Raw genomic sequence first — 24,349 nt, 5'->3', positions numbered from 1 at the left:
TGGACAATGATCTAATAAATGATGCAAATAATTTTGGTGTGTGTGTGTGTGTTTGAGAAAGAAAGAGAGAGAGAGAGAGAGAGACTGCTGAGAGACACTGCTGGCTTTCAATAAATGTACAGTACATTTATTGAAAGCCAGCAGTGGCTCTTATGATTAGAAATATTGTTTATGTAGATAAACCTCCAATATAATACAGTGCTAGGTTATATATAAGGTTAACCAAAATGTAATGTTTTTGACACAATTTTATCTCTTGTGGTTTATGTTCCTGCCTGAAAAGAGAAGGAAGAGAAGAGAGCCAAAGGGAGACATAAAGAAGCAGAAAAAGTGTAGAAAGCAGACTTAAAGAAGCAGAAAAGAACAGAAATAAGACATCAAGAAGCAGAAAAGAACAGAAAGAAGACATCAAGAAGCAGAAAAGAGTAGAAAGGAGACATCAGGAAGCAGAACGGAGACATCAGGGAGCAGAAAAGAGTAGAAAGGAGACACCAGGAAGCAAGAAAAGAAAAGATGGATATAGAAATTGTAAATCTGCAATGGTTTAAGATAAATATATTTATGTCTATGCATGTGTTAAATATGCATGGTAATCTGGCAATTTATAGAATTATTCAACTTATTGAGACAAATAATGTGGCTTTAAAACTAATTTTGAATTTAATTTCTTACTGTGCCAAAACAAATGTGTATTTGCAGATGCCAAACATCAGGCAAGTCAGGAAGAGGGAGAGGAAGACGAGGAAGTGGACCCAGGAGGCCATGGCACAGGCCCTACATGAGGTGAAAGCAGGCAGGCTCACTCTACGGCAGGCAGCCCAGCAGTTTGGGGTCCCGAAGTCCAGCCTGAGTGACCGAGTCAGTGGAAGGGTGTCCTCTGACTGTGTCTATGGTCAGAGGACTCTCCTCACCCCTGAAGATGAGGATTCCGAGTACTGTTTGTATTCTGCCAGGCACGGGTTTCCACTGACGAAGCCTCAGGTCCTAGCCCACGCTCTGGCCATATATAACCTCCGCCACCAGGAAGCACAGAGAACCGTGCTTGGCCAGACGTGGTGGATTAACTTTAGGGAGCGGCAACACCATCGCCTTATTGCCCGGACCCCAGACATAATTGACTGTGGGAGGGCATCCTGCGCCAAGAGGGGGCCAATTGAGGAGTATTTCGGGCTCCTCACCACCACCCTGGAGGAGCACAGGTTGAGGGAGAAACCCCGTCAGATATACAATTGCAACGAGACGGGGTTTCAGCTGAAACAAACAAACAAACAAACCAAAACACCACATAAACAGCAACATCATTACACTAAACAAATAACGGAAAAAAGCTATCTAGGTGTATCATAAATCTAAACTGTAGCCAGGAAGCCTCTGTCTCTGATACTGACTGATGGGCCAGTCAGTTTGAAACTGAGCTTGATCAACAGCTCTAGTGCATCTGTTAAGGTAGGACGAATTACACTTTGATCATTCTTATTAGTACATGGAGGCACATTATTTTACACCGTAGCTCTGCCCATTTTTAACCTGAGCAGAGGTCTAATCAGAACTGTGTGAAAAGCAAGAGAACATAAAACACATGAGATGATTTTAAAGGAATCAGAGTATTTCTAAAATCAAATTACTTTGATATATCTACATATAATCTGCTCTTTTTTTGGACAAAATGTGCCTTGTCGTTTCTGAGGGCACTTTCAGCATGTTATGAAAAGCTGGTAAAAAACAAACACAACAATTGTTACCGTTTGTTGACCTCTACTGGTGATTATTTAGAATTGCAGCAATTGCAATAAGGGTCAAATGTATTTCTGTCCCTATGGCCCCCTGTAATTTGAACTTCACCCAAAATGTGCAATTTAACTTGGTGTACCTCATGTCAAACATGACCTTTTGAGTTCATTATCCACAAGCCTAAGTTTTATTTTGACGGCAAGTCCTTTTTAAAAAAGATTTATAGTGTAGCAGCAAGTGAGTGCAGGTGCACTATAAACAGATATCCCTTAATGTGAAAGGTTTGTGACTTCCCTGTTTAATTGAATTGACAAGTATGGCCGATTTTTGTATGTAGGCCTCTGTAATTACCCTAATGTATTTAAAATAATTGAAGACAATTTTTTTTATATCATCAAAGGTATCTTGACTGAGGACTTGAATTTGAAACAAATATGGGCAACAGGAGGACAACATTCTCCAACAGGCATGTTGACTCTTCATACGTCAGCTTTAATTTGGTTACACAAACAATCATAACGTCATCAAAGCCTTTACCTGGGAATAAAAAAAACTGGATCACGCCGCGTACATACTTCAAAATGTATTTGAAGCATGCACGTGATCCATTTTTTTACCCAGGCAAAGTTAACTGACATACAGGTGTTGTTTACCTTTTTGTGAGGAGGAGAGAAACAATGATAGTTTTTAGGATACATTTAGTGAAAGTACAGTAACACTAAGCCTAATTAAAACTGCAAGGGATCCTATAAAAGCAGGTGTTTTCGTGAAAGAAACAGAAAATAAATGTAACGTGTAACATCCGGGCCAGCAGGCGGCAGTGATGAGCAATATGTTGTCATTGTAGGTCACGCGCATTAAAAAAAGAACTAAAAGAAGAAAAAGGGACCATTCACTGGTTATCATTATTCTGCCTCTTTATAGTTTTGCTTTTGCTGCTGGTGGGATTGTGACCGCAGATCAAGCGCCACGTTTTTACTAGATTATATCGGTGTCATGAAAGTATAATTATTTGAGCGACTTCGGTTGTTCACTTGCTTCGCCATATGTCTGCAGCGATGCTGAGGTAAACACTGCGAACGGAAACGCGGTTATCTAAACGAACGTTACTCCGAGTGTAGAACTGCGAGCTAGCATAGCAGCTAGCTAGCTGTAGCAACTAACAGCTATCTGCAATGATACCATACATAATAATAATAATAATTCTAAATTAGTTAACCTAGCTGATAACCTCTAATACAACACGTGAAGTCGTTACGGTCAGGTGATTTAGAAAAAGGTGTTTTTTTTAACGTTTGAGAGATAACGTTCACGTTAATGCTAGTGAGCTATTTTTTTCGTAGCTACGGCTACATTAAACGTTATTTCTAGGGTTACTTGGGGTGAGTTGAACGTAACCTAACGTAGTGCGTGATAACTTTATGCACCCAGTTGCCAGCTAGGTACACCGAAGTAAAATGAGTGCAGTCTAATATAACATGTCATGTAATAAATATGCGTGAAGGTTATAATGTCTAACTTTTAGGCCATTTTTTGGGCTGCAGTTTGGTGCTGTTGAATTTTAATTGCGTCATGTAGGTGGGTGTTTTGAGGGCCCAGAAGATCAGATGGAATCTGTTATTATCTCAAAAGTTTACATCGAGTAAATTGGCCTCAAACGTACCACAACTCCCTCTACCCACGTTTTCAATAAGAGTTGTGATGTTTCGCTGCAACACATACTGTATTACATCAACACAATTGCACAATAACCTGGAGTACTGAGAGCTTTAGACTTTATCTTGTGTCCTGCAGTGTCGGTCAAACGCTGCATTGCTTGTGTCATTCATCACTTTTTCTGGAAAGCTCAAACGTAATACTAATGAAACATGATAGTCTCTTTACATGTTCCACTACTAATGTATGTATTGGACTATACAAGTGGATATGTAGATGTTTGATGAGATTTAAGTTGACGTTAAATAGTATCTTGTACAATAAACGGTTGATTCCACCAAGTTCACTTCATATTACTAATACTAACAAAGTATTAATCAGACTTTTTGATTAATCAGCTAGCCACTTCTAACCTACAAGTTAACCAAAACCATGTTGTTGTTTTTTTTCTTGACTGTAGCACCACTACAAGCAAGCTGAATGTATTGGTCAACAAGCTGCACGAGTACTTGGCTCATTCTCCTGTTGAGGACAGCAATGGAGCACCGACCTCAGGGGATGCAGATGGTACAGTTTTCTTTTCTTTTACTCTAATCATGCGTAATTGAAAATCATCATATTTATATAATCTGCATTTTTTCATGCTTTATAAACAATTTTAACATGTTATTACAGGTCGGACAAACAGGAGCTGTTCTGTGGGGAACTTAACAAGTCGTGCTGCAACAGTGGTAACTGAACATTCTTGGTGTTTTGTCTTAAACAGTATACGTTCTGTATATAGGTGGTGACACCATTGTGTCAGTAACCTTTAAATGGATCCACACAAAATATGGTCACATTCAGAAATGTACACATTGCTTCATGAATATAAAGGTGTTTTTTTTATTTTTCATTATGTCATGTTTGTTTTTTAGTACCAGTACTTTGAAATAACCATTAAAGCAAGACTAAATCTTAAAATACATCTAACAAGTTTTATTCATAAGATACTTAAAGCCCCCATGCTAAACTTGCATTAGAAAAGTGGATGATAATAATAATAATAATGTTTATTAATTAAATTACAGTTAACTCACAAACAAGAAAATAACACTTATTTCAGTTGCCGCCATTATACAACAATAAAGACCAGAGTTAAAGTCTATTACCACATTAGTAACCATGTGAAGACGTACAGCTCATGACCAGGGTTCAAAATTAACACTTGGAAGTTGCAAAATGTGGTCTTTGGTGTGTAAATTGTGGAAACCACCCACGACTCTGGCCAGTAGAAACTAATGAACTTCCTGACAGCTGCCTTCTCACCCGCACTCCTGCTCATCCCCAGCTCTCCGTAACTCTGTGCGCCGCCATCAATAGACAATAAGACTGTATTTTGAGGTTCATAATATTTACCTGAATACACAAATATGTAGGATATTACTACAGACAATCTGGCAGTGATGTTGTGGAGACAGCATTTCTGAGCTTCTAGCCGCTAAACTACATTACCTTTGACTATGCTCACATTTTAGCCATATCTTTTTGTTTTAGATGACAGGAATGTAATCCAACATTTTCTTTTAAAGTTGCAACCCATTGCTTAAAAATACAACTGTTTACTTCACAATCTCCCTGTCACTATTGTGTTAATTAAACTTGTAGTGACAGTTTTATTAATCTCCCATGGTTTCTCCCTTCTACATAATGAATAGTTGTGATCTAACTCCCTGGAGTACACAGTTATCTGTACTTCCTATTAATCAGTATTCTAGAAAATTGAGATTGTTGTATCTTACTGCTTTATTTACGACATTCATAGTCTCCTAGAATGAAATTGTTATCATAAACCAAGTACTAGCTGCTGAGTGAACATCCTCCTTTGGGACATTTCTTAGATATTATAAACTTCACCATTGACATTGATTACTAGCAGTGAAAACTAAACTAATGAAATGTCTTTCTTTGTAGGTAGGAGTGGATACCAAATACTCAAGGAGGTGAGTCCGTATTTCATATTTAACCTGCCCGCATAGATATGGTATGAAACAGCCTAGATTTAATGCCCAAATATTTAATGCAGCTCATTGCTGAAAATACTGCATGTTGAACTAAAGTAAATGCAATGTATTGCAATTAGGAGGCACGGCACTTGTGCTGGAACCAAGTGAGTTGTTGCTTAAAAAAAAACATCGGTAGCCCCCTGACTCACTTCACTTTCAAAGTACACTGCAGACCTGAGGGGACTGTTGCTTGACGCTACATGTTTTCTGTTTCACTGATGTATCAGAAAACCATCTATCGTCATAAAGCACTCTGGACTGGATGAATCCGGGGACTCAAATGCGAGTGAGGATGTGGATTTACCAGTTAATGCAAACGGTCCCCTTGACATCACTAGATTACCAAAAGGTAGGTCTTGACCTTTTCCCCATTATAGCTTCCTTATTTAATTTGCCTCATAACTTTTCTGCAGTGCAAATAATCATAATAATTACATATTTGGTAATGATGGAATATCTTTGGCGATGTGTTTTGTTTACACAGGCACTGTACTGGTGAGGCCTGAACCTGTTGATAATGGAAGAGATGACTTTAGGGGTCCTGAGTTTCGCAGCCGGAAATCAGGCGTGCTGCGAAAAGAGTTTTCCAGAAGACGTGGAGGTCCGTCACTACTGGTTGATATTGTCCTAACATTGCACATCACTGATTATGACCAATGATTACTGAAACAAAAAGGAGACACTTGTTGTGGTTACCCATCCATTGATTGCTTGTGGACAAAAGACACAGACTGAAAAACCACTCCATTTTGAAAATTCAAAATCTGGCTTGGTCATTATCTTGATGTGTGAGAGAGAGAGAGAGAGAGATCAATGGATACTCAGACTTTGACGTTGTTATAGCCATTTTTTCACTGATGACTGTGGTGTCCTTTCACAGGAGTTGAACACATGGAAATTGTCAGTTGCACTGCATGTGGCCGACAAGTTAACCATTTCCAGAAAGATTCCTTCTTTCGACATCCAGTCCTGAAAGTACTCATTTGCAAGGTGAGTCTGCTTATTTATACGTCTGTAAAGTCTCCACAGCGTCTCCACAGTGCTGCAAAACTGACGGCACTGAGTGCTTTTAGTTTCGCGGCACTCTTTAACAGGTATGTCCATTACTCGGCTAAACTATCACTTGCATTTCATTGGCGTCTTGTTTCTGTCCTGTCATGGTGGACTGTTACATTTTACATTGCAAAATTGTTGTTCTTTAAATTCTGCTCTGGCCTGACGGAGGCTCCATAGTCTGAACCTAGACTGTAAATGGTTGCTGGTGGTATTGGCTGTGTTCCATCAATGAGCCTCGAACTGAAACCACTGTCTCTGAATATGCCACAATCACTTTTTACGACCATAGGCGCCCATGAGAACAACAGAGTGGGTCCGTTTGTAGTTGAAGTATTTGCTGCCGGACTTTGGAGGTGCTTTGAATTGCACTCGTTTTCCTTCGCTGGCGCCCACCAACAATGGAAAGTTCCAAATCATCCAGAAATCTCGTGCTATGTCCGCCCGCTGTGTTTGGGAAGGCAAGGCAAGAAACTCCAGCTTGGCTAACCTCAGGAATAATCCGTGACACATATACTGTATGCTATATCTCAATCTGCAACTTGCCATTATATTGTGCTGTGAAAATCCGAGAAGGCGAAAAAGCAGGAGCTCTGTTTATTTATTTTTTGCTCAATATGAGGGGCAATGTGACGCACCAGTTCAGCAAACTTGGAGCCTGGCATCCAAAAGTACTGGTGTCTCTCCCAGTCGATACTTCTCATCTCTTGCATCATGTGCTGTATTCCCCGTGCCTGGTCTAACCTATTTATATTTCTTATAGAATTTGGTTTACATTTGTTTTGTTAATTACAAAAATTGTAATGTTTCTTAAATACTTTTGTCTATGCTCTCTGCAACTCTTCCATTTAACGTTTTATTTTTGTCAGTCTTGCTACAAGTATTACTCAAGTGATGACATCAGTAAGGATGGAGATGGAATGGATGAGCAATGCAGGTAGGATTTGTTCTATTAAGTATTTTAACTGAAGTATAAACATTTTACATTGTACAAGTGTTCTTATTATCGTTCTTTTTTTCTCATGCAGATGGTGTGCTGAAGGAGGCAACCTGATCTGTTGTGACTTCTGCAGTAACGCCTTCTGCAAGAAGTGCATTCTAAGAAATTTGGGACGGAAGGAGCTGTCTGGCATCTTGGAGAGCAAATGGTACTGCTATGTGTGTAGCCCGGAGACCCTGTTTGACCTGGTGGTGGCCTGTGACAATGTGCTGGAGAACATGGAGCATCTGTGGTATCAGCAGCGCAGGAAGAACCGCGTGGAGCCGGAGAAGTCTGAACTTTACACCATGTTGCCACACCTGCCACAAAACATCCCTTTGGATAAATGGGATCACACCGGAATGGACGGTAACGTGGTGTTCAACTATAACACACTGCACATTTCCAAGGATGTTACCAAAAAGGCCAAACATTTAGTGGACTCAACGAACATCTTAAACCGGACATTTGTCAACTTCATTCATACTGTGACAACAAACAAACAGGCCCCTGCTGTTCGCAATCTGTACCTGAACTCTTTCTTGTCAGTAGTGAAAGGCTTGCGAAAATCCCTCGCGGCACTTGAGGATAGCCTGAAGGAAGAATTCAGTGACTTAGATGTCTTGAGCTGTTGGGAAAAGTTCTTTAATGATGACTTTGATGCACAACCTGTAATCGATGCAGACACAGTGCCGCACATCCCCGATAAAGAGTGCTTGAGTGACTTGCAGAAGTTAGCAGCGGAACATTTGGAAGGTTATGATTCTGACTCCAAAGGCTTCCCGGATGGGAGAACTGCACACACCGGCCCTGGGAAAAACATGGATTCCGATCCACATGTAGCTAGACAGAGGGCACAAAAGATTGGCCTGAAGCCTTCTGAGAGTGGGGTCAACATGACTAAGAAACTAGTAGTGAAACTTACACCTGTACCAATGGAGCAGGGGCCATCCTCTGATGCCTTGGAGAAGGACGTCCACACAAACGATAAGAAGTCGGAGGGAAAGGAAGTCTCGGACGCTGAAGAGACGGGTGTTGTAGGTGCCAAAGCTGAAAGCAAGATGAGTACTGACAACTCTAATGCATCTCTACACCCGGAAGAGGAACAGGGCAACAGACGCTCTCCTCGCGTGAAGACGACACCTTTGCGTCGACCGAGTGACGTCAAGGCCAAGAAGTCTCGTTCAACAGTAGACAGCGACAGTGACTCCGACCCCGAGGAAACCTCCAGCTCAGCACCAGCCAAAAACACCGAAGAACAAAGTGTGAACAGAGCAAGAGACGACTCCGACTCGGATGAAGTTCCTGCCGCTCTGCTCGAGCGAGCAGCTGTCACGCAAAGCTCTGATGAAGCTCCGAGTGACGAGAACGGCGGAGAAACATCGACTAAGGTGACCAAGAAATGTCTCTTTTGGCTCACTAAGAACACCCCGATGTCACCGGAGAAGATGCGCCGCAAACGCAAAATGTTGGAGCGCTCCCCTGAGTCTGACTCGTGTAACAGAAGGGTCAAATCACGAAGGGGAAGTGGGACAGATTCCTCGAGTGATGATCAAGATTCACAGAAGAAAGTACAACACTTGAATACGCTGAGGCCAATGGGGAAGTCTCACCTCGTTAAACGAGAAGAAGAAGGCGGGGCTAGAGTGCAGGGAAGGATGCAGGCTGGGAAGTCAAAGGCTAAATCTCACCGGAAAGAAATGGAGTCGCCATCCTCGTCAAGCGACGACGACAATGATGATGATGACGACGACGAAGAAGACGACGACTCTGGGAGTGAAGGAAGTGATCAGAAGATGAAGCCAATCACTGAAGATGTGGCCTTAATGGGGGGCGGAGCATTCCACCAATCATCGGGTGAGTCTTATATTTATTATTATATATCTAGATCTACAGTATATCTTGTCAAAAGATATTATAAGAAGATTGCTGTAGGTTTCCTTGTGGAAAGCTAAATGGCTAAAACCTATAAGCAGATATGTGTGATTGTATCAGAATCTTTAATAATACTTGTAACACACACACACACACTCTCTCTCTCTCTCTCTCTCTCTCTCTCTCTCTCTCTCTCTCTCTCTCTCTCTCTCTCTCTCTCTCTCTCTCTCTCTCTCTCTCTCTGTTCACCCGTTCTTTGATCATAGGTGTTATCACTGCTCAAACAACAGAGTAATTAATTGTTCTCATTTCTTTATTTTTGCAGGAGATGAGGAGCAGTCTGGGCCCTCGTGGGCAGCAGAAGATGATGATGATGATGATGATCCAGAAAATAGGTATGGTTCAAAAAGCCCGGATGTAGAGTTGGTAAAACACCCTAGATGTAAAAAAAAGGCAACTTTGAACCCCAAACCCCAAAAATCTAGCAGCACTCGTGTGTTTCTGACTCATTTGCGGTCTAGTCAATCAAGACCAAAGCGTAGCTGCAGCAGAGGCCCAGCCATCAAATACACATCGTAGAGGTACTCTGTTAAGCAGATGGCCCAAATTATGATACACTGAGACTGAATCTTCAGAGAACAGGCTTTTGAATGACAAGCAGCATACTCTGCTTGTCTATGTTTTGTTTTTTGAACCTAAATGGTATTGCTTTTAATTTTTCTTAATACAGAACACACATAGAATGCTTGTCTATGTTTTATTTAGTGTGCAATCCAGTATACATGTCGATGATAGAGATGCATTTTACTTAAAGATTTTATTATTAATATTATATATTATACTTGACTATACTTATACTTGACATGATAATCTGAAACAGAAGGGAAACCGTGCAGTTGACCCACTTTGCCTGTAAAGAGGTCCGAGCAAACTTTTGAACAATGAATGAAACTTATTTAGCTTTACTGCTCCACCTGTTTTCAGTGACAATATTTGAACAGTTTCGAACTTCCTCTTATGACTTATTATAGAATGCACAAAGAACTGTTGTCCTCCAGTGAGCAGCACTGTTACCTTAATTGTTATTTACAGGTGAAGTACAAAGATTGAGACATGCCTGTCAGATTCTCTGCCATCATTTACATTTCAAGAACAAAATTACAAGTATTTTTTTTTTTTCAAACAACCAAAACTTTTAAGCATGTATACAACTTTTATGCTTCACCTTGAAAACCATCTTTTTGATGTTATGCTTTAATTATAATAAGATGGCAAAAGTATTGTTTAACATATCTGATACAATGTACCTGGCTCTGTAAATGCAACTTAGCTTTATGTTATTCAGCCTTTGAGTTCTTTTACGCACATAAGTCACATTTCCTTCCTTTTTTAATTTTGGACATAGAATATATTATTCTATATAAGTACATTACATTATTACAGTCGCTGTAATGTAGACGCTTAGCAGACGCTTTTATCCAAAGCGACTTAAAATTCAGTATCTATCTATATACCGTAGGCACAGCTACGGGAGCAATTTTTGGGGTTAGGTGTCTTGCTCAAGGACACATTGACATGAGACTAGTGGAGCAGGAGCCGGGGATCGAACCTCTGACCCTCTGATTGAAAGACAGCCCTGCTCTCTACTTAGCCACGGCCACCCAATATATTAAGTAATTATATTACCACACATGACTTGAGCTTTAGTCACGGCTACCTTTTCATGATTTGGTTTGCATTTGATGCCAGTGTTGATACATTATGTCAGAGTGTGATTTATTACTTTGTTTTGAAAAAGACTATAATGAAGTTATCATGAACATCTGTGGATCTCAGGATTTGTTATCGGGCTTCATTGTCCAACTGCCACACAGAATTGGAACATTTGTAAGCACAGAAAATGTTTCTGGTAATAAACACCCAAAGCCTCACCCAAACACCGTCAACATTTGTTATATTTTCTCTCCACTGATACCAAGTTTTCTAATATGCAAATTGAATAGACACCAACGTCAACCAGTTGCAGTTGAAACGGTTTGAAGTGCATTTTGATAGACATTCCTTATTTGATTGTTAAATGGTGCTTTGCAGTAGTTTATTTAGGGCATCAACTGCAAAGCTCTGGTATTTACACATGGTTACCATGATGAATACTCTTGGTATGTAGTCTCTTCTTTTTCAACTATTTCATATGCAAGCTACCAGCTCTGGAGTCGAGAAATAGTTTTTTTTCCTGCGGTTCCAGAAACTACAAATACGAGTCCTTCTGGGCTGCTGGCACTCCCACAATCCCCCCTAATGTAGTTCAGAGCAGGCTTTATGGCAGACTGACACTCACTGAAGGTCTTGAGTGCTCATTTTTACCATTAAATTTACCAGAGCATGCATCTGACACATCCGGTGTATTACTGGCTTCATTGACCGTCAAAGGTCTCAAGTAAAAGTTATTAACATGAGAACCAGGTACTGTTTCCCCAAATTATCTCAATGACCAGATCATATCAGTCCCATTCTAAATATTTAGGCTGTGATGTGTGGAGTTGCTGTTCAGCTTTCAGTGGTATTTATTGGTATCACATTGCTGCTACTACTGCCGTTACATACTTATGCAGCACTGACCGTAGGTTACATCTGTATCTTTTAGGGTTAGAATATTTAAAATGCAGAAACACCTGGTAAAAGTGCTGCTAGGGAACGTGAACTGCTAGGGAAGCTTGGGAACGTGCACTTTTGCATATGTGAAATATGCTATAGTGGTGATAAGAGGGCTGGAGATTTTTCAGTGTTTTCTACTCGTAGATGTCAGAGACAGTGACGTTTTATTTCTCTGACATAGCTGCTTTCACAGAGATTCTCTTCAAGAGTTGGCTCTCTCAAGTTACAAACAAATATTTTTCCGCTGCTTTACGTCAAGTAGTATCTAGCCATGCACACGGTCTCTGTTTTATCTGCTAAGGTTTTGAGATATTTGAGATTTCTGGTTGAAATTTTGTTATTGCTGCTCAAGGCCAATAACAACAGCACAGGGTTTGTGTGGAGGTTTTGGCGTCAAAATAGAAAGTCATGTGACGTACTCTGTCCAGGAGAGGCTCTTCCACATGCATACCGTTACAAAAGATGCAGTCGTAAAAACAATGAAAAAGATTTGTCATATGCATTCAGAAATTACTTTTTTTGTATTTATTTTTTTATTTTGTGGCCACTAGTGTCAAAAAGTCATGAACAACTTTTTTGCCACTGGGAAAGCCTCAGTTGTGCATGTGATATGTGCCCAGTAAGTAAGGCAATGTCTTGGTTAATCGAAATCATGTACAGTCCTCGTGATGACACTCATCGGATGCTTTAAGTGCTCAGTCTTACCACTGAAAAATCTCAGATTATGCATCCGACACCTTCAGTGTATCACTAGCTTCATTGTCTGTCGAGGGTCTCGAGTAAAAGTTATTGCCATGACACCCTGATTTCATATATTATATTTAATGGCCAGTTGATATAAATCCAATTCTAAATATTTGGGCTGTGATGGTGGAGCTGCTGTTAATCTTTCCTCTCGCATTTATTGAACCGTTCATCAAAACCCGCACCAGTGTTTTTGTACGTTTTACCCCACTTTCTATACACAGAATATACATTACTGCTGACCATTTTTCTAAAGCATACAGTAGCCTTTAAAACTAAATAATGCATTTTTTTACCGTATTCAAACTCGCTGATCAGCTGTTGCGTTTTTCTCCAGTAATGTAGATAAAAACAATTTGTGTTTAAAAAAAATAAAATAAATAAATAAATTCTGGGTCAGTGCTTTCAAATGTCAATGGGAACGTTGTATATCTGAGGATTGAGAGTGGGTTGTGAAACAACTATTATGCAAAAAGCGACCAAATTCACATTGTGCCTTTTTAATGACATCCATGTTTGTTTCTCATGTTTTTTCCAGGTCGGATTTTCTGACAGCACAGCAGTGACTGCCGTGCTGTTAGGCAACAATCGCTTAAATCTGGGATATTGTAGACTCCTATTGGCCCGTTTTTTTCTTTTTTTTTTCTTCAAAAGTCTGTTTTCAGCTGAAGTGATAGCACAACTTTATCGTTAGGGAAAAAAAAAAAAATGGTCAGCAGAAATGTAAAGTTTACCTTGTTCATAGCTGGTGGGCTAAAACATAAAAAGTACTGTGTTATTCCATTGAAATCCACACAGCATGCGATTACCAATGGCCGATAATGCCAAAAATCATGTGTGGCTGTATGTTCATTTTCTACAGTGTCGTTCTGTTTCGTCCTATTTCCCAGTTGAGGCATGTCTAATGAGATCCAGGGCTCTGGCCTGTTACTGCTGCTGTCGTCTGGCATTGCTGTACTGCAATATACGTCTTTTACTGTAAACTCTCACAAGACATTGGATTAAACATCTGTGAAAATGGCAGTTGTCCTCTCTCCAGTGACCTGCATTGACAACCACACTTTGAGATCAGACCTGTGCGTGTAATGCAGGTTGACCAGAGGAACTCCAGCCAGACGCATGTAAGCTGTTTGACTCTCGGCTATCATATGTAACTACAAGTCAGCTCCATGTTGGGAAATGCGTGTTGAACGCAGGTAGATGTAGAAGGAGTTTAAGAGGGTAACTCATTGAATGTACTAATGAGTGTTCAAAACACAATATGGTATTGAAACCATAAGCTTTTTAAATTTAGAAAACATGAACTGTATCAGATTATGTGCATCATTTCCTCATTCTTAAAACCTTTATTCTCCACCGGAGTAAAAGGGTTAAGAGCCGTTGTAATTAGTTTCATTCTGAGTAAATATTTATGTAAAGACTTTGTTAGTAATTCAGTGTTTGTGTCTCACATGTTTTTCACTGTCTTTATTACAACAATAATTGGATGGTTGCACCAGAGCAGCAGGTTGCCTTCCAGTCAGCTCTCGGTTTGTGTTCAAAAAGGCCTGAAGCTCTTTTAACTGCGAGAGTCACGTCAGGATGAACAATAAATCAATGCAACTTTTATTTTTCACATGGGGAAAAAAAAAATTGAGTAGTGTCTGTTACAGACTCGAGCAAGCGAAAACACATTGTAGGAAATAAAACTACCCCTCCCCTTGCCCCAAAGGAGAATAAAAACGTATGACTTTCTGTTTTTTTCTGTGAAGAATACTTGTTGTAATAAATTCTTACTCTATAAAATGTCTCTGTATCATTTTTCTTTTTTCCCCCCTGGCATTATTTTAAATGTATGTCTTCCAATGTTGTGCCAGTTCACTTTAATTGGTCTGTGACTTGACTAACAGAGCTTTAAATTGACACATCACTCCAAGACTATTATTGACACAATGTGAATTACTGAAGATATGATTGGATTTATAATAAATTAACAGCTGGAAATTAACAGGACTATTGACACTATTGACAAGAAAACACTTATTTTAAGTCCAACTCTAATAACATTTGATTGTGATTTTGCCCAGAAGTGTAACAATATCCAGCTGCAGACGATGTTTCTGATCATGAAATGAACTTCAGGTACCTTTTCCTTCTTTTCCACTTTTGAAAGAATCGCTAAGAAAATGCTCTTGGCCCAAATCAAAGCCAACTACTCCTCGGGCGACGATATCTCTTCAGATGAGGAGACGCAGGAGGATGAATCGGAGGATGAGAAGGAAAAACGAGGAAATGAAGATAATGAAACGGATGAAAATGGTAAGCAATTTTTCTTTTTTTTGAAGTAGCACATATCTAGCTTTCCACTTGTGCATTTTAAAAAATAAGCACGGGTATTTTTCCTTTTTTATTTCTATTGATCTATTTTACATTTCTATTTTTTAACCAAAATTGTGGCTAGTTGTGAACATTTTAAATGATACAATATATCTCTGCTGCAGGGGAAGAATTGACTTCAGACTCGTCTGACTCCGTGTCTAATGGGCCCAACTCCAGGCACCACCTTCTCCGCCTCAAACTAACCTTAGATGAGGGAACACCAAGTGACGAGGCTGTGGCAGAGAGTGCAGTAGAAAAGCCGAAGAGCAAGCAAAGAGCCCGCAGCAAACACCTGAGCTGTAAGGACACGTCTAAAATTAGAAACTGAACTGTCTTTGACCTACTTTGCTTTAATGTCTGACTTCGATATCTGTCAAGCTGATAGTGAAAGTGATGGGGACAGAAACGAATCGGAGCTGGAGGATCTCGGGATGAGCGAGGAGCTGAGTCAGTCAGAGGATGAGGCTGGTGGAAAGGGACACAAAAGGTACATGCCATCATTGATATAATAACCAGTAACAATAGCTCAAGTAAAGTAGGGTGACAGTCAGCAGACTGACTCAGTGATGTCTTTATGCAGCAATATCTGTCTAAAGTCTGCTGATGTTAGACTGACGGACTTTCTTTGGACTACATTTTTTAGCTGACTATTCAACTTCATATTGTTGTAAGACCAAAGTATTGTCTGCCTCACTGGCACACACACACTTCAGTATCTGTAATATGTACTTAGTTTATTTTTGTTTCTTATTCTCTCATTTTATCTCCAGAGTATCCGATAAAGTGAAGAAGGCCCCCCGTTGTTACGAGCAGAAGAAACGAGTGCCCTGCATCTGGTTGTCTGACTCCAACAGCGAAAAGGTACTGTCTGATATCATAACCAAATGGCTTAGTAATATTATTATTTTATCTGTAGCTGTTCACCTCTGATACTGCTACTCTGATGTCTAATGGTCATATGGCTTGGTGGTTCTTAACTGCGTTTGAGCAGAGCGAGGAAGAGGACGCAGATGAGGAGAACAGCGACAGCAAAGGCACCCCTAAAGGACGCAAAAAGATCCGCAGAATCATTGAAGACGAGAATCTCCGTGCTGAGACCCAGGAAGCCCTCAGAGAGGAGCAGGAGAGATGCAAACGTCTGGCAAGCAGGGAACAACAGATGGACGACATGAGAGAGGTACTGCAACACACAGCAGGTCCAACAGACCATTGAACCTCACCGTGTCCATGACCGATAGCTATTTACAGTCATTTAAAGCATTGTTGCAGCATTAGATCCTATATCCCTGTTGATAAACAACCATGATTGGGGTTTTCTAAGGGGAGGACCAAACAAACAAAATGCTCACATTTGTTTTCCAGATTATTGTTATAAGGGATGATCCGTCTCAAGTGGTGGGCCCCATCACCACCAAGCTGATCCTGGATCAGGATGAGGGGACCAAAAAGCCTCTTGTTCAGGTGCACAGGAACCTGGTGACGAGACTGAAGCCTCACCAGGTGGACGGTTAGTTTGTCTTTTCAATCATACTGATCAATCCCAAAAAACTGAACTGGTCTGCTTGATTTTGAATGGCAACATTTTGGCACACTGGTTCGTCTGTAATGGGTGTGAAATTTAGCCATTAATGTTGATTAGTACTGCTATCTATTATCTGCATATTTTCAGAGTTAAGTTCAATTTTTGTGTTCAGATGAAACGTAACTGGCCATGTTCTGTTTTTGCTCTATCAGGTGTCCAGTTTATTTGGGACAGTTGTTGTGAGTCTGTGAAGAAGGCCAACTCTTCTCCTGGAACAGGCTGTATATTGGCACACTGCATGGGCCTGGGAAAGACTCTGCAGGTGAAGACATATCCACTTTTAATATTCTCATTTGCTTTCATTTATGCAAAACAAATTAAGCTAGTCCCAAAGGGCACCCTGAAATTCATTATTTTAGTGCTTGCAGTATGTTCATCACCCACCTTAAGCTATGCTTTAATGACTGCGGTCAGTTGACTATGCTTCATATATTCATATCTGTGTTATTTTATAGGTGGTAACTTTCCTCCACACAGTGCTGCTGTCAGAGAACCTAAAGTTCAGAACGGCGTTGGTCGTATGTCCGCTCAACACTATCCTCAACTGGGTCAGCGAGTTCAAGAAGTGGCAAAGCGACATGCAACAGGATCAAGTAAAAGTATGCAAAATCACAAATTGGCTATACGTGATTTTGGTGCATCAGATGCTTTATACCTCCCACTTGGTGGTTAATGTTCAGACGCAACAAATATGTTTCAGGTCACAGAACTGGCCACAATAAAGCATCAACCAGAACGGATCAGGGCTCTGCAGAGGTGGCACAGAGACGGAGGTGTTATGATAATGGGGTATGAGATGTACCGCAATCTGTCACTCGGCCAGAAAATCACGGATGAGGAGGGCAAGAAAGAGTTAAAGAGCATACTGGTGAATCCAGGTACAGTAACGGTGTCGTGGCATGATATTATTAACATGTTTTGTGTGTCATTGCTTTGCTCATTGAAACTGTTTTGATCTGTTTTCTCTCCTGTGTTCTGTTTTTTCCTTCAGGTCCAGACTTTGTGGTTTGTGACGAGGGACACATCCTGCGCAACGAAAGAAGCAATATCTCCAAAGTTATGAATGCCATCAAAACCCAGCGGAGAGTGGTGCTAACTGGCACACCGCTACAAAACAACCTGAATGAGTGTATGTCTGCATATATTCAATATACCATGAGATCACCCTTTGTTTGAAAGGATGTAGAATATTTATATATATCTCAAAACACAAAATCAGATGTCATTGATATCCTAAAACTGCAAGTTACAGACTCTTTTGACTCAAACTCTTCTTATTGATGAGGGGTTGGGGAAAACATTTATTCATGTAGGAATTGAGATTCTAATACGATACGATTATGAATTGATTCACTACTCTGAACTTTTTTTTTTTTGACAAAGGAAACATTGCTACTGATGGACAGTAAACCTAGACACCAAGTCAAAGTTGTGCCAAGTATGAATGTGTACTGTGTTGAAAAATACCAGTTTTACAGTGTTATTCTGTGTACAATTAAATATAAATATATATAAATAATAATACATACTATATTAAATAATATTAAAAAGTGTTTATTCATGCCAGCTTAAATAATAATAATATGAATAAATGTTACATTTTGTCTTCGGTTTACCTTTGTGTGTTTAGATTATTGCAATCAGTTGATATGACTTTTTTAAATACAGAAACTTTATAATCTTATACACACTTTAATTTGCTTTCATGCCATCATTTTCCACAAGTCTTTTATTAACGCACAGCTGATTTGAGTAGATCCTGAAATTAGCTTCCCTATGAACTGAATCAAGAATTGATTATTGAACCATGACCCCAAGAATCAAAATCAAATCATGAGCTATCAAAAGATTCCCACCCTAATATTGATGCATCTTATTTTGCTCCCACAGACCATTGCATGGTCAATTTCATCAAGAGGAATCTACTGGGCTCGCTGGGCGAGTTCCGAAACCGCTTTATCAACCCCATACAGAATGGCCAATGTGCTGACTCCACGTCTAAAGACGTCCGAATCATGAAGAACCGAGCACATGTACTTCATGCAATGTTGGTTGGATGTGTGCAGGTAAAAACAATACTGCCCGTAAGCACACTGAATATGTATACGTACAGTTTGCTTTTATATTTTCAGCTCTCACAACACTGTGTCCATTTGTTTGTTCCTAGAGAAGAGATTACTCAGAGTTGACTCAGTTTCTGCCTCCCAAACACGAGTATGTGCTGGCAGTGAGGCTCTCCCCACATCAGTACAAGTTGTACCGCTACTACCTCGACCACGTCACCGGTAAGAGTCTTCACATTTTTCACTCTAAGGAATGTAGATGTATCCATAGCTCTAGTGTAGCCTTACGGTGCTCAATGTATTGCCTCCACATGGCTCTCAACATGGAGTCGGATGAGCCGGCAACTTTAACTTTAAAATTAATATAGTGGTAGAACCAAGTATGGCAGAAGAGTGAAAGTTTACTCATAACTTATCCAACTCAGTTCAACTCAACTCACTAAAATATCAAAGGCTGAGATATGATAATCATCAACTGATAACAAAAAGGAAGTAAACGTCAGCAATGGTGTTCCCTAAAAAGTGAAGAAATTTCATATAAATTCTGGGTTTCACAGATGTTGGACCATCTGAAGTATAGACATGTTTGTGTTTCTCCAGGTATGGGCTCCACGATTAACGCAGCTAAGGTGAGAACCGGAGCAAACCTGTTCAAGGACTTTCAGGTGCTCAGCCGAATTTGGACTCATCCCTGGTGCCTTCAGCTCAACCACATCGAGGTAAAAAAAACCCCCAAAAAACCCAACACGATAGAACACTCATTGATTTATTATTAGTCGATGTTAAGCGTTTAATATTTGAATCAACACTTAACTGGATTTTTATAACAGAAATGGGAAAAGAACAAAATGAAAGAGACAGCTCTGAGGAGAAATGAAGAAACCACTGCGGCTGAGAGGTAACACTTTCTACTACATGATGATCTAGACTCTGCTTTCACAAATCATCATCACCTCATTTGTTTCTCATTAAATCTTCTGCACATCTAGTGGTTTATAAAAATAGCTAGACTTTGTGATCTTTTATGTGCCTTTGAAAGCGATGTTCAGTCAGTTGAATTATGTATTCCTGTAATTATAAATACGCAAAACCTTTTCAAATAACATGTTGTGTAGATTGGTGCCAGACAATACGTCAACTCTGGTACAACAAACTGTGAAACAAAATAAGAAGTACTTTCTGAATCAACTCTGATTCACTTAAACTGCAGTTCTCAACCTTATTTTATGACATATATTTTATTTATAAACTCTTTATTCCCTTTCTTTGCCCGATGTAGTGGACTGAGAGCGAACGAAGCAAAAGAAGGGAATAACAACAACGACGGCAGTGCAGCGGTTATTGTTGGTGTGTCCACAGGCGCCGCAGCAGTGGATGGTATTAAAACTCCCATTCCTCACTAATAGTCCAACCCTGAAGGTTTGCACACTAAAATATTTTTTTCTGTGTAGGAGAGAAAGCAACCATGAGCTTGAGATCTCAGGGTCTGGATGGGGACTGGTTCAAGAATCTGGTCTCTGAAGAGGACGCCAAAATCATGGAGCACTCGGGGAAGATGGTGCTCTTGTTTCAGATCCTCAGAATGGCTGAAGAAGTGGACGATAAAGTGTATGTTTATTTTCTAATCTAAAGCAAATCCAAACTCAGAAAGACTTTAAGCGGTCTGTCAAGACACTGGCTCGTCCTCACATCTAACCAAATCAATGTGTTTTTGCATTTTTAGGCTTGTGTTTAGTCAGTCTTTGATCTCATTAAACCTGATTGAGGATTTCCTCAAGGCTTCTCACAATGCCCGAGACCCATCGTCATTCAAAGGTATTCTGTTTATGGCAAATAAGATATTAATTCATCGAGGAAATCTCCTCCTTGATGGTGCTTCACTTCTGATTGTTGTGCTTTATTCTGACAGAGGGCAGCTGGATTAAAAACGTTGATTACTATCGTCTCGATGGCTCCACCGGTGCTATGTTAAGGAAGAAATGGGCAGATCAGTTCAACAACGTCTCCAATTTTCGGTACAGATCATCTGACTTTTATTTCAGTCTTTCTATGTTGATTAGACTGAAATAAGACCCGGGCAGACTATTTCAAATTGTCCTGACAAAGTTTGTCTTCTGATTGTATTTTGATTGTTCTCTATTTTAGTGGCCGATTATTTCTCATCTCAACGAAAGCCGGCTCACTTGGCATCAACCTCGTTGCGGCCAACAGGGTCATCATCTTTGATGCCTCATGGAATCCCTCATACGACATACAGAGCATATACAGAGTGTACCGCTTCGGTCAACTGAAGCAGGTGTTCGTTTACCGCTTCTTGGCTCAGGTGAGCTCACCGTTCTTCATTTCCAATTTGTGGTGCGCTGGCTGCACAGTGCCAGGAATAGTTGTTTATTTATTTAAGTTTTAACAAGTTTTCCCATGAATACAGCTACATTTACCATAAATTACCAGTTGAGCAGAATTCTATGGTTGCGTTATGTGTTTTGGGGGACAAAATGCAAAGCTTCTTGAGCTGCACTATAATGTTGACCTTTTCTGACCTTAAGTCAGAAAAACTTTAGGATTCTTAAAACAATTGATAGAATGGGAAACACTTTCAGTTCTGCTACATAAATGAATGTTAGTTTTGTTCTGTCTTTCACTCAATCTTTGCTGTTTTTCTTTAGAAACACTGGATAGTTCTTTTGAGGGCAGTAAAAATAATCTAATTGCCATTGGATTGTATTTTTTTCTGGACCCATAAACCTTTCAGTTTATTACTGCGATCATTTTCCTCTCCAGGGCACCATGGAGGAGAAGATCTATGATCGCCAGGTGACCAAGCAGTCTTTGTCCAATCGAGTGGTGGATCAGCAGCAGATTAAGAGGCACTTCACCTTTTTTGAACTGACCGAACTTTACACATTTGAGCCAGACCTGCTGGACGACCCCACCTCTAAGAAAAGCAAAAGAACCACCTCTGTTTTTCCAAAGGTGACTTTTATTTTCAGGTTGTTTGAGGCCATGTGAATATTTTAGCAGCTGTCTGGAATTGGCAGTATTGAATGACTTTTTGTGTGTCTGTTTCTCAGGATAAGATCCTGGCACAGCTATTACAAACGTGTAAAGACCAGATAGTGTCTTTCCATGAGCATGGATCTCTGTTGGACCATAAACAAGAGGAGGAGCTCAGTGAGGCAGAACGCAAAGACGCCTGGGCCGAGTACGAGGCCATGGTAAAGAGCTGTTCACTGCAATGCATGAAGGATAATGAGCAGGGCTCTGTCTAGTCTAGACTTTAAAGTGTTTTACATCACACCTCTGTGTGCTGACTGTATGTCCATATGTGTGTTTCAGTCTTCCAACCCTCCAGTCAGCTTGAACCAGAACCCCTTGGATACGAAGACCAATGACGAGCTAGTGGTATACATACATGTCATTTTCTAAAAAACAAATCTTAGAACTGCTGCTGGTGATGTTTGTGTTTTTATACAATGGATTACATAAAAAATGTTTTGCAGGACTTACTGAGAAAGAGCAAAGCAGATGCATCAATGGCCTATCTGTCAGTGCAGAAGATGGTTTCTCACACCATCGAGGACTACATGTTAAAAGTGGTGAGTCTTCATGTTCAGGCTTTATGCTAATGTGGTGAATGGAAGATTTCAAATAAAATATATATTTTTTTTAGCAGTAATGAAGATAACTTACAAAAGGAAATTAAGATCATGTCTGAAACCTAGAATATGTTTTTCAAATATATATTATGTTCTTAATCACACATTTATTATTATTATTTTCAGGAGTTGATTATCATTGATTTATAGCTTGGTGTAGGCCGCAGGAGTATATTTATTTATTTTGCACTCAGGTGTGGAAGAAATCCTTTTATTAAAAGAATCTTCAAACTTCTAATTTAAAGAAAGATTCTTTCCTTAGTTTCAGAGAAAGCAGATTACCAGCTTCTTTGAACTGCTCACACAATATATTTGAACACCTCCCACGGTTAATCAACTCACTAGTCAGAAAATAGTTGCAACTATTTAAATCATTTATTAATAATTTTTTAAGAAGAAATATTATATTTCCTAGTTCCAGCTTTTCAATTGTCATCACTCGCTACAATTGACATATTCTTGGCCTTTTTGTGATTGTAATTCACTATTTTATAGGTGAATCAGTTCACAGAATTGTTTTTATTGGGTTAATCAATAATGAAAATAATTTTTTGGAGCAACCCTAATATGGAAATGTGTAATTTTTGTATCAATATATAAATACATATTAACAAATTGGTGACTTTATGTTACAGTCAAAGTCAGAATATTCTTTATTGTGTGTGTGTGTGTGTGTATTTTTAAGCATTATGGTTTTAGGATTTCTTTCTGTATTTTATGCCTGTGTATTTATATACGTCTTTTGCTACGTGTACAACGTGTAACATTGTTGCCCAACATAAAATGTCCCTTGGGGGATACCAATGTTCATCCTATCCAACCACTTTATTTATGTTGCAGCAGCAACAGAATCCTGAGCTGCCTGAGGCTGCGGCTTTGGCCAAAGCTCAGACTTGTAAAGTGGTTGATGAGAAGGAGCAGGAACATAAACAGGCCGTTTATCGAGCGGTTCTTGCACACCAGCAAACTGTAAGTCATTTTTTTTTACACGTGAATGTTTGTACATGTAATATGTACAAATAGCCATTCTCATGTTTCAACCAAATCCCTCCACAGCTCACGCACACCATTCACGCCATCCTGAACAGTCGAAGGAAAGCGATGCAGACCATTGTAATCCAGCCCGGACCGAGTTGAACAAGAAAACACTCGACCAGAGAGTCGAATGTACGTTTTTACTCTATGGTTCCAGAGAGAATCGATTAAAACAAGGACCAGCAACACATTATCAGATGTTATAAAATCATTTCCAAGCCTTAGGATTTTAAGTCATATAATTTCAATAGCAATGTTCAGGTACACTGACTGTTTTGTTTTGTAACACTTTGAGCACTTTAACTAACACAGGAATAAGTTGTCTTTTTATAAAGAGTTTGCAAAAACTTGGGAGTTAGCTGCTTTGTACCAAAAACTTTAAACACAGTAGGTTTTCTGTATATGCCTTACAATAATGTAACCCTGACCTGTTTTTTTCTATTCAAAAGTTTAACTTTTTACATTTGTTACCAATTATATAATAAAATAACAAAATAACAGAAAATTGGTTATTTTGTCCATGTTTGTCAACCAGCAACAGACTGTAACAGAGTGAGCAGAGATATTTTTGATATAGTAGAAGTGATAATATCTGTTCACGGTTTTATGAACTTTTACAAAAAAGTCCTTTCAGTTGTGAAGGAGTCCTGCGGGACAATGAATTTGAAACTTTTTGTCAGGAAAACAATTACCTTTTTAAGAATATCTTCCTCTAAAACTAAATTCATATTTTGTGCATATGTAGCTTAAATGTTGTGACTGTGTGCAGCTTGCCGGCTACATTCACTTCATGACATAAATGACTGCTAGTAGAAGCAGAGCAGCTGTTCAGCCACTGAGCTGTGGCCCTGAGAGGAAGCTCCGTGCCTGTAAGTTTATTTGTTAATTAATGCAACGAGCCAGCTGCAGTGATGTAA

At 39.6% G+C, this 24,349-nt stretch overlaps 1 protein-coding gene across 2 annotated transcripts; it reads left to right on the top strand.

The window, feature by feature from the left end:
* Positions 1–2,622: 2,622 nt before the first annotated feature.
* LOC137876617 (transcriptional regulator ATRX-like) lies at positions 2,623–23,948 on the top strand. 2 transcript variants are annotated; one of them, XM_068716356.1, is made up of 35 exons: positions 2,623–2,797; positions 3,848–3,954; positions 4,063–4,118; positions 5,341–5,369; positions 5,660–5,781; positions 5,917–6,033; positions 6,313–6,422; positions 7,355–7,422; positions 7,514–9,321; positions 9,665–9,734; positions 14,891–15,036; positions 15,219–15,395; positions 15,475–15,583; positions 15,867–15,957; positions 16,088–16,273; positions 16,459–16,603; positions 16,831–16,940; positions 17,134–17,277; positions 17,379–17,556; positions 17,670–17,807; positions 18,569–18,744; positions 18,846–18,963; positions 19,342–19,460; positions 19,572–19,639; positions 20,021–20,118; positions 20,193–20,349; positions 20,465–20,556; positions 20,651–20,756; positions 20,887–21,064; positions 21,523–21,714; positions 21,813–21,956; positions 22,078–22,143; positions 22,242–22,337; positions 23,241–23,366; positions 23,454–23,948. In XM_068716356.1, exons 1-35 carry the CDS (start codon positions 2,778–2,780, stop codon positions 23,532–23,534), a joined length of 5,748 nt encoding a protein of 1,915 aa, XP_068572457.1. In that variant the 5' UTR covers positions 2,623–2,777; the 3' UTR covers positions 23,535–23,948. The 2 variants fall into 2 exon arrangements, with proteins under 2 accessions (XP_068572457.1, XP_068572456.1); XM_068716355.1 differs by having other exon boundaries at positions 23,238–23,366; positions 23,454–23,947.
* Positions 23,949–24,349: the final 401 nt, after the last annotated feature.

Source organism: Cebidichthys violaceus, unplaced genomic scaffold, assembly GCF_023349555.1.
Source record: "Cebidichthys violaceus isolate CVI_PGR_0920_01 unplaced genomic scaffold, fCebVio1.0.p SCAF_20, whole genome shotgun sequence".
In the NCBI taxonomy this organism is placed as follows: Eukaryota; Metazoa; Chordata; class Actinopteri; order Perciformes; family Stichaeidae; genus Cebidichthys; species Cebidichthys violaceus.
Note: the sequence above shows the minus strand (reverse complement) of the source record. Positions and strands in the feature narration are given on the sequence as shown.